General features: G+C 43.4%; 1 protein-coding gene across 1 annotated transcript in view; it reads right to left on the bottom strand.

The window, feature by feature from the left end:
- Positions 1-4893: 4893 nt before the first annotated feature.
- LOC308373899 (proton-coupled folate transporter) overlaps positions 4894-10262 on the bottom strand; it is a gene marked incomplete at both ends in the record, with an annotated part of 34252 nt that continues 28883 nt past the window's right edge. Inside the window, one exon of the mRNA XM_080849562.1 lies at positions 4894-4945. Within this exon, the coding sequence (XP_080705688.1) occupies positions 4894-4945 (52 nt within the window). The remainder of the gene's footprint in view (positions 4946-10262) is intronic.

The raw sequence follows: 10262 nt of genomic DNA, 5'->3' as shown, positions 1-10262 counted from the left end.
CGAATTTAAGTCTCACGTGTGAACCTTCTCTCCAGTTTGATGCCGCCACCTCAAGATCCCGATGACTAATTTAACACCTCATTTGTCTCCTCCTCCATCTTCTTCCTCTCTCCCATCCTTCTCCTTCTCTTCTCTGATCACACCTCCGCCACGTGTCATTAAACTCCTGAGACACACGCGGCTTGATGGCACACACACACACACACACACACACACACACACACACACACACACACAGCTTGATGGCACACGGATATGATCGATTGAATGCAGGTGAGAGAGCACAGCCCTCATTATGAGGCAGCCAATGACGTGTGGAAGACCTGCATATGTGCGTGCGCGAGTGTGTATGTGTGTGTGTATGTGTGTATGTGTGTGTGTGTGTGATGTGTGGTATCACACACCACACACGTCCTCATAATATCACACAGCAGGGCTCTCCAGCCCTCTTCTAACACATGCACGCACGCACACACACACACACACACACACACATTCACACACACACACACACACACACACACACACACACACACACACACACACAAACTGCCTGGGCCAAGACAAAGCACCCACATCTGCAGCTATTTTTTTCCCCATTATCCTCCTATGCTAGTGTAGGAGTTTCAGATTCATCTTAACGGCATTAGTCAGGCTCTCCCGCCGACGGCCCAATTCGATGAAAATGGCTTACAGGGCCCGTCTCAGCTGTGGTGGTATGTTGGTATTGATCACCGCAGTATTAAGAGGAGTCAATTGAAAATAATGATTCTTTTCTATGCCGATGAACACATTGCTGGGAGAGATGGTGATGGTGATTGGATGGTGTTTTTGTTTTTCCCTGCGCTCTCTCTCTCTCTCTCTTTCACTCTCTCTCTTCCTCCCTCTCTCTCTCTCTCCCTCTCTCTCTCTCTCTCTCTCTCTCTCTTCCTCCCTCTCTCTATCTTGCTCCCTCTCTCTCTCTATCTTCCTCTCTCTCTCTCTCCCTCTCTCTCTCTCTCTCTCTCTCTCTCTCTCTCTCCCTCTCTCCTCGTGTATGGCCATTAGTGGCATCTTACATTTCTCATTATCTTGGCTGTCAGCATCATCTGTTTTTCAGGGCTCAAGGGCGAGACGCCGATGAAAAGCAACGCTTACGTAAAGAGGTGCTTGTGGATGGACTGTTACACTACTTGTACACTTGTCTGCTTGTCTAGTTGCCAAACCTATTTTAAGGGAAAGATGGAAAAGAGGACGTTAGAAGATAGAAAAGAAAGAGAGAAAGTTAGTAGGCTCTGTGTAGCCAACATAGTTGAAATGACCTCTGCAGCCTGTTGTTGGCTGTGATCAAATAAATGTTTACTGAATCCGCCTTTGATCATTTTCCCCAGCTTATGTTCCAAAACCCCTGATTTCCAACTTGAAACATGATTCTAATCGACTCCTTTCTCCGCCTTTGCGTAGGAACAGATGGAGAGTGTTTGCCAGTAAACAAGCAGTATCTTATAAGTTGGGCAGCATGTTGTTGTTACCCTGAGCACTCGTTGTAATGGCATCTTGCTCTGTTTGCCTGTAGCTGATCTGTGGGTTTCTGTGCCTGTGTAGAGCATGTTTGGACACAGACAGACGTGTATGTGGTGATTCTAGCTGTGCTGTGCTGTGCTGTGCTGTGCTGTGCTATGCTCTGTTGAAGAATCAGGCAGCACAGAGGAGTGGTAACAGATGGCCGAGTGGATGACCAGATTACATCCAGGTACGGAGAGATAAACATACCTCCCGGGGGGCATTGTGGAGCGCTGCCTGAATATGCTGGATATGGACGTACCCAACTTAGGATAAAATGTGTCTCTCCATTGCTTCTATGGATAAAGCTTGTGCTGTTGAATTCCTAGCTTCCTACCAAATGGCCAAAAAAAGACTTGGACAGATCGGCTAACACGTGATAACGAATAGCAAGGCAGATAGACATAAAAAAAAAGATGAGAGACAAACTAGACTAAAAAAGCCTTGAGACGCAACTATGAAGGCAAAAGCTCCAGGCTTGAGGCACTTCTCCATGGAAGCGGGCGCCAAGCAGGGACCACACGCGGCCTCCTCTCAATCAGAGCCGAACGCTCAATAACACTTACCCGCGGGCCACGCATTTACCTTGGCAAGCAGAAGGGTTTTGACTGGTTCCAGTTTCAATGGGAGTTGTCAATCAGAAGATGCTGTGTGGTTTTTTGACCCCCCGTCAGTTCTCCTCCAAACTCCCGCAGGGCAAAGGCGCATGGCAATTAGACGTATAAAATTGGAAAACAATTGCGTCATTTGACAAAGGGTTCACACCTGAGAACCAGAAGAGCAGCATTGGGCAGAAAGGGCAAGTTACAGAAATATTCATTTTGGCTTATAAGAACAAAAAAGAAACCTGGAAAGAGAGGAGCAAAAAGTTACCGCCACTTTAGTGCCATTATGTTAATATCTACGAGGAAAAAAAGAAAAGAAAAGAGAGAGCTGATCTAGTGTGACAAAACAAGACGAAAGGAACCAAGTGAGGGATGGAGAGAGAGAGGGGGGAGAGAGAGAGAGAGAGAGAGAGAAGATTAACAGGGGATGACAGCGGTGCTGAGATGAAAATAGAGAGCATTCCTCTGTGCCACCACACAGGCAACTGAGAATGCCTGAGAGCTCATGTGAACACACACACACACACACACACACACACACACACACACATACACACACACATGCCTGAGAGCTCGTGTAAACACATGGGAAGCTAACAGTTTCATCCAACTTTATTCAAATGTATAGCCAAAGCCTCCAACTGCTAGAGGGCAGACTGACTTTTAACACACACACACGCACACACCTACACACACCTACACACACACCTCACACACACACACACACACACACACACACACACACCCACACACACTGTGCATGTCCCAGTCCTCGCTAATTCATGACTCTCATTCAAATATACTACTCTTTAGCCCTGGAATACAATTCCCATCCGTTAAAGCCGTATTTCATAGAGCCGTTATTCATAATGCAGTATACTTAAAGCACTCCTACATGAATACTGCCTTTGATAGCGAGCCACCTTAGAACATGTGCGAAACAGAAAGCAAATACCTCCACAGTTTTAAAAATACATACATAGAAAGAGATTTTTTAAAGTTCAAAGTTGTTTCTGAATCTTCTGTTACGTATTACATGAATCTGTGTTGTACAAAAAAAAAACACCCATCTCATCCTCACAGTGCATTTTCAGACTTCAAATAGTATTTCATCTTTTAAACAGCAGACGAGTGAGCCATATTTTGTGTGCATGCAGATAAAGCGACTTGGATGAAATACTCACAGCATGGTCCTCAAACGTGGCAGGCTGACTTAACTCCGTAATACCCACAGGGAATTACTGTTTTCGAGGTAGCACTGTTAAGAGACGTGGCTGTGAGCATCTCATAGCATGCAACACCACTAAAATAAACTGCTACTCACTGGACTTGTCTTTAGCGTATAACACTCTAAATAAGGTGCTAATGAAGTAACTTGCTATCTTCAGTTGTAATGTCAATTTGCATTGTGTTGTGTGGAATGGAACAGTGTGTGTGTGTGTGTTTGTGTGTGTGTTTGTGTGTGTGTGTGGTGTGTGTGTGTGTGTGTGTGTTTGTGTGTGTGTGTGTGTGTGTGTGTGTGTGTGTGTGTGTTTGTGTGCGTCTGCGTGTGTGCGTGTGCGTGTGCGTGTGTTGTAGTTTTTAGGGAGAGATATCGTTTAATTGATGGCCTCCAATGCTTAACAGCAAATCACGGGGAATTAAAATGCTTAAGATTAGCTATCTGGCTGCAAATGAGGTGTCTGGGAGGCTTAACGGGATGAGAGGCTTAAGGAGGCTATTTTAATTATGTCTATCTGATACAAATCCAAGCTTTAGTTCTTCCTCTTCTGAACCAGTGTGGAATCAATTTCTTGCTCCATCTTTCAGGGGACGCGTTCTAAACACTAGTGACACAATGATGTTGAAAGAAAGAAAGTATAATATTCAATACGTTTATGTGTTAACATTGTTAAAATCTCCAGTGCATTACTTTAAAAAAAAACAATTTTATACACCAATGTCCTTTCAGTTATTTTCATATTTTACATGTCATTTACATAAGGTGACACGAAAGGGCAGAAGTGTCAAATCTCACATTCATATGTACACATATTGATTAAATGGAGACCGTCATTAAAAGTGTCAAATCTCAGATCCATATGGACACATATTGATTAAATGAAGACCTTCATTAAAAGTGTAAAGCCTTACATTCATATGTACACATATTGATTCAATGTAGACCTCCATTAAAAGTGCCATCCAAGACACACAGTGGGTTAATCTAACATGGCGCCAGCCAGATATGTCACCTCGGGGGAAGGCTGGAGCATTTGGCATGACAGGGAAGGCTGTGTGTTTCCCCCTGCAGCCCACAGTCCACCCATGTATTGTGCTCATCACAGCTTTCACTCATCATGATATGTCATTACCCTTCTTTGCCACTGATTTATGACGGTGCTTCATTTTTAGTCCTGTGGTGATTGTAATGGGATGCTAGGCTATGCTATGCTATGCTATGCTATGCTATGCTATGCTATGCTATGCTATACTATGCTATGCTATGCTATGCTATGCTATGCTTGATGTCTAATGTCTGACATACATGATGTTGGTAGTTTGTGCATCAGCTGTGTGCGTTCCTAAACATTAAAAAACCGGCACATTCACGAAACCACGTGGTCGACTCTTCCTCAGCGGACTTGTGGATGAGGAGGGGGAGGAAGAGAAGGAGGAGGTTGAACTGAGGTTCCCCTCCAGACCCTGCCCTGAGGATTAGCCCTGGTTGAGATACATTTCTCCAGACCAGATCTACTGTGGAGATTCAGTCCTGGATCACCAGACGTGGATGGGTGGCCTGCATCTCACTGACCCATCTGTGGAGAAAAAAACAAGGAGACGCTCAGGCATCTCCATCTGTCGTGCCGAGAGAGAAAGAAGCTTCATGGTCAGGTTAGAATTGCTCCCAATTACTGTTAACTGAAAACTGGAAAACGGCGCAAAAAATTATTAGGCCAAGATTTTTTTCCTTTCATGCACACATAAAAACCTAAAGTAGTGGCAGAAATATTAACCATTATGAAAATAGATGAACAGAAAAAAGTTGAGAGTATGGAATTTCTTTCACAAGACAAATTCACTAAATGTTTGCCATTGAAACAGACAAATCAGTCAACACAAACTCTAAGAGGCTGTATAAGAGGCAATTACCAGTGACCTTAGCCTGGTTAAGACGGCCTTTACTGAAGTGGGTTTCTGAGAAAACCAGCAGCCATAGAGGTATTCTGTACTTTTAAATTGGAAATGGAAGGGACCCAAACAATAAAATCATTTACTCCTCAAAATGGCATTGATACTGTATATGAAATGTAAGGGGGCTCAAGCACTGGGCTCTGTAAAGAGCCTTGGGACTATTTTATTCTTGTGGTGCAATATGAATAAAATTGAATTGAATTGAATTTAATATGTGAAAGGATCTACATTTTGAGATTGTGGACTGCAGGCATAAACTTGAACACCTACTGACTTAGCTTGAAAGCACATAGCCTCACTATGGTAAGTAAACACTGTGACCTTTACTATGGAAAATAAGTTGTGACGTCCAACATGACTGGACCCCTTAGGTGGGGATCACACTGACCAGTTGTCGGAGCAGAGTATTTTTCTTGTGTTTGCCAGTGGAATGTGTGATGCCGCTACCGTCACGATAGCTTCCTGAGTGTCAAATCCAGTTGAACTCAGTTCTAATTTTGGAGCCCAACTCACTCAGGGCCCTAATTTTACCAACCAACCAACCAAATTCACTGTGCATGAACTAAAGCTAATATAATAACTCAGCTAAATCATTTTGCTTATTTTAAACGATGAGAAAGACCCTAAGCGCAAACATGGGTGGGTCAGCGCAATGCTCCCTGACACCACACGATAGCTTTAGCTCATGTGCGTCAGACGAGCTTTGCTCATTGCCCGTCAATACAATTTGAACTTTTAGTTTCAGCTCAGCATATCTTGGTAACAGTTCAGGCATACTTATCTATCAAGGTTGTAAATGGTGACGTATAGAGCGACAGAAAGGCACTTAACATTCACACCTCTGAAATACTGTTACATACAACCAGGTCGAACTTAGATAGAGCTGATAGAACTGAGCCATACATTATGGTCTGCACATTGTGTTTTCTGCTGCTGAGCCATTGTTTCCACGGTAATTGTGCTTTAATGTGTGGCAGTGTCTATGCTAAGCTAACGACTCCCTATTCAGAGCACATGACACACGTAGCGGGCACGAAAAACATCAATAAATACAGATCCTTCCCTTGCCATGTCGCAGAGCCAAACGAACAAACTATAATTATAAAATCATCCTTCCTTTCCACTTTGCTGAGCCACAGCTCTCTTAAACTTCATATCTTTCTGGGCTGAGTAAATGGTTTATTCTAGTTGTTTCAATGGAATTTGGATTAGGCACTAATTATCATCAAATATATTTATATGGTAATTTGCTTTCAAAGGAATAAGCTGGCTAGCATCAGCTCTTGTTTTCTCCTCTTTCTGCTCGGAAGGCCTTTGCGTAAGGACTATTTATTCATGTTCATAAACAACAAAACACAAAAAATTAATTAACCGACAACAAGTATGCAGTCTCATCAGATCAGTGTTATTAAAAAAACCCTGCACATTTTGAGATATGCGATTTCACTGCGATATTTCGTCGACTTTCACAATAGACCTTTTATCAGACGTCATTGATGCAACGCTAAACAAATCCTGACCAAATGTAGATTAAAAATTGAGACACCGAGTCTCGAGAAGAAATTGACACCAAGACAAAATTGAGTGCTGATCTTTGCGGATTCATAATTATAAAGGCTATCTCATTCTACGTGTAGTAGTCCTGGGTTTTCATATTAGTATGCCGCTGATGCTGCCAAGCTTTTCTGTTTGTCTGGAAAATGATGGTAGTTTCTCAACTGATGTTATTGTGAATGTAGACAATTTCACTGGGTATGCAGTACAATTTCCAAGAACAAACATCAAATTACCACTCAGTTAGTGGTTAGGCTAATTCATACTTCCTCCTGGCTATCTATGCTTTTCAAATACCATGTTTGTCTTCCCCCTACCATGATAAACTATAAAGCAGTGTCTTGCACTGAATTAACACTGAGCAATAGAAATGCCCTGTTTTGAACTTGTCTGAGGGTAATAGAGAGGCCTTGAAGCCCTGTGATTCAGACAGACAGACACATAAAAAAAAATGTATTCTTTATAGTCTCATTGTCATACTTATTTCAGCTTATAATGTGTCTTCAAGGTTCAATATCCCCTTTGTCGCAACACGTGTGTGCCCGAGGAACTGGCTAAAATGTTACACCATTGATATATGCTGATTGGCATTCTCGGTGGTCTCTAGCATAATTGGCCTTAGGTGGCAAACACTGAAGATCTCACGCTTTGCATACTGCTAGACGGTGATACTACAACATGCTGTATCGTGACAGGAATGCCAGTTTCTCTAAACCCAAACAGACACACTCACAGACACACTCCACACAAACTACATGTTCACCCCAACACATAATTAGACCCCACTGCTGTGAAAAATGAGCTGTCATTTCCATGAGTGCGTACGGAGATGGTAAGCTATACTTACTGTTAGATCCAGCCCTTCCAGGCTGTTCCCAGCTCGCTGATACCTTAATTCATCTTGTGAATGTTTTTGCAAAGGTGCGTGTTTGTTTTTCTATTAGGTTTTGCTTTGTTCTTTCTTTAATTTTTTTTCCGCCCCGACCTTAATTTTCCAGTCGTAATGAGAGCGCACAGCCGCGGAACCGCCATTGGAGCTGCGGAGCCCTAGCACGACTAATCCTCATCTTTGGCTCCATCCCCCTGCGGGCCTCGGGTGCGAAGGCCTGAATCAAAGGCGTCGTTCTGAATCACCTCAAAACATGCGCTTTTAATCATCATTCGTCTGCTCCGAACTACCTGGGAGGGGCGGGGGGGGGGGGGGGGGGGCATATTCGGATGGGGACTTCAGCTGTCACTCAACGTGCACTCACAGAGCCAGAGTTTGATGCCCTCGTTCACCAGAAGAGCAAGCAGAAAAAGGATGAGATATTTATAATGTGACATGACAGTGCGCTCATTATAGGTTGAAGTATGTGTGTCTGTCAAGACCTGCTAGTAGTTCACAGACAGTTTTATTTAGTTTAATTGGTTGAAATAATATAATAGCAACGGTATTTCTGTATATCATAGAATGCCATGCATTCCCCAAAGAAGACTTGTCTAACCTGTTTTTCATTGCCTTCCCTGGCTGAGGAGACCTCATTCCTATTTATGATGCAAATAGAACAAGAGTCATGACAGGCAACAGAATCTCCTGAGTCGTTCATATTTAATTCGCCTCATGCAACTCGCGTTTTTCTTTGCCATTACCGTTTCATATCACAATACTTAGCGACATTGAAAAACAGCCTCGGTGCAAAGACAAGACAGTCTATTGAAATATACATTAGGACAACAATCCGCAGAATGCAGTAGGAAAAATGTCTAAAACACTGCGGCGGGATCACAGACATTCAAAGCATTCAGACCACTCCAGATCCCACTCAGACCAGCTATGCTTTCAACCAAATCACCATGAAATCACAGGCAGCCAGAGCCATGCAAAGTCCCCCCCCCCCCCCCCTTTCCGACCAGTGTGCAGCTTGTGAATTCAAAGCACAGAAACGGCCACTTGTTTTAGCAGGCCCCACAAGCTTGCGAAACCGACCTAGTCCCTTCAAATTGTCCAAAGATCTTGACACGCTCGCCCCGGGGCAGAAGTCGATAAACACAGCTTTCGGTGCAAATGATGAATAAATAAATAATCAAACGGGAGCAGGGGGGAGAACAAAATCATATTGACTGCCTGGCACGTCCCCTTTGCCTGGGGCCGAGACAACAAATGGCCAGTCAGTCTGGACAGAATGGCAAGGATCCATCAAGTGTAGGAGTGCAATGAGCTCCACAAACCTATTCTGGTCATATGGGAAGGTGGGGGTGGGGGGGGGAAGCCTTCCTATGATCAATGCTCAGGCAACCACCCAGCCCCCCCATCCCCATCCCCATCCCCATCCCCATCCCCATCCCCGGTTTTTCCCCTCCACATAATGGACATTTAATCACGTAACTAAAGAGGTCAGGAACAGCAGCTCACCTCCGCACTCCTGCTGATGAACACATTTACATGTATAATGGTGGGACTAATCTATGGCTTGTTTATCTCCTGCTGGGGGCTACGGCATTGTCGCATGTGTGTGTACACGAGTATGTGTACACGAGTGAATCGGACAGTTTTTACTCCAAATTAACGTTCATGCTAAAGATGTGCTTGCCAAAGCCATTTGGTACAGATACACAAGTATTGTTATGGCAGCAGATCCAATATCTGTGACATTCTTTGAAGCACCCGGGGAAAGTACTGAACGCGAGCAAAAGCTTAAAAGTTCAAATGTATTTATCTTATTAAGGGTTCAGGTATCCATGTACATACAGTACATAAATAAATTATTCTTATATATCTTTCTTATTTCACAATTAAGCTAGCGCGGTCAAAAAAACTGTGAACCTCCGTGGTTCTCTGTTCCTTCTAACTAAGCGTGCTCTCTTCACATGATTAAAACAACGTGTCAACATAAGAGTCTCTACTTTACAGATATTCATTATAATAACAAGAAATAGTAAATTATATTATTCCAGAAATAATACACATCTTTTGTATGGCTCTAACAAGTATGATTGGCAGATAAACACAGACGGGGAGTACATGTGCACTGTGTACATGAAGTACACCATCCCATAATGTGTTTTCCTCTTAATGCCGATGCACATCTGTGCCCTAGCACTGGCTATCTAGGTCAAATTTGAACATCTTTCGTTAGGGTCATAATTGATAGCACTTTCATTTTAACCACATAACAAGAAATATTCCTCCATTTCCTCATTTCTTTCCCTTTTGCAACCATGTCTCAAAATCTATCCAACTATGTGGAAGGGCAAAAATATGTGTGTGTGTGTGTGTGTGTTGGGGGGGAGGGCAAAAAAAGATAAAAACAGGGACCTCGGCTTCCAGGTCTCCGGGAGATGGGGCTGGTTGAGAAGAGACTTTGATGGTTAAACCCTGTCTTAATCCATCCGTCTCTTGTGAAT

Source organism: Sprattus sprattus, assembly GCF_963457725.1.
Source record: "Sprattus sprattus genome assembly, chromosome: 13".
NCBI classification, from domain to species: domain Eukaryota; kingdom Metazoa; phylum Chordata; class Actinopteri; order Clupeiformes; family Clupeidae; genus Sprattus; species Sprattus sprattus.
Note: the sequence above shows the minus strand (reverse complement) of the source record. Positions and strands in the feature narration are given on the sequence as shown.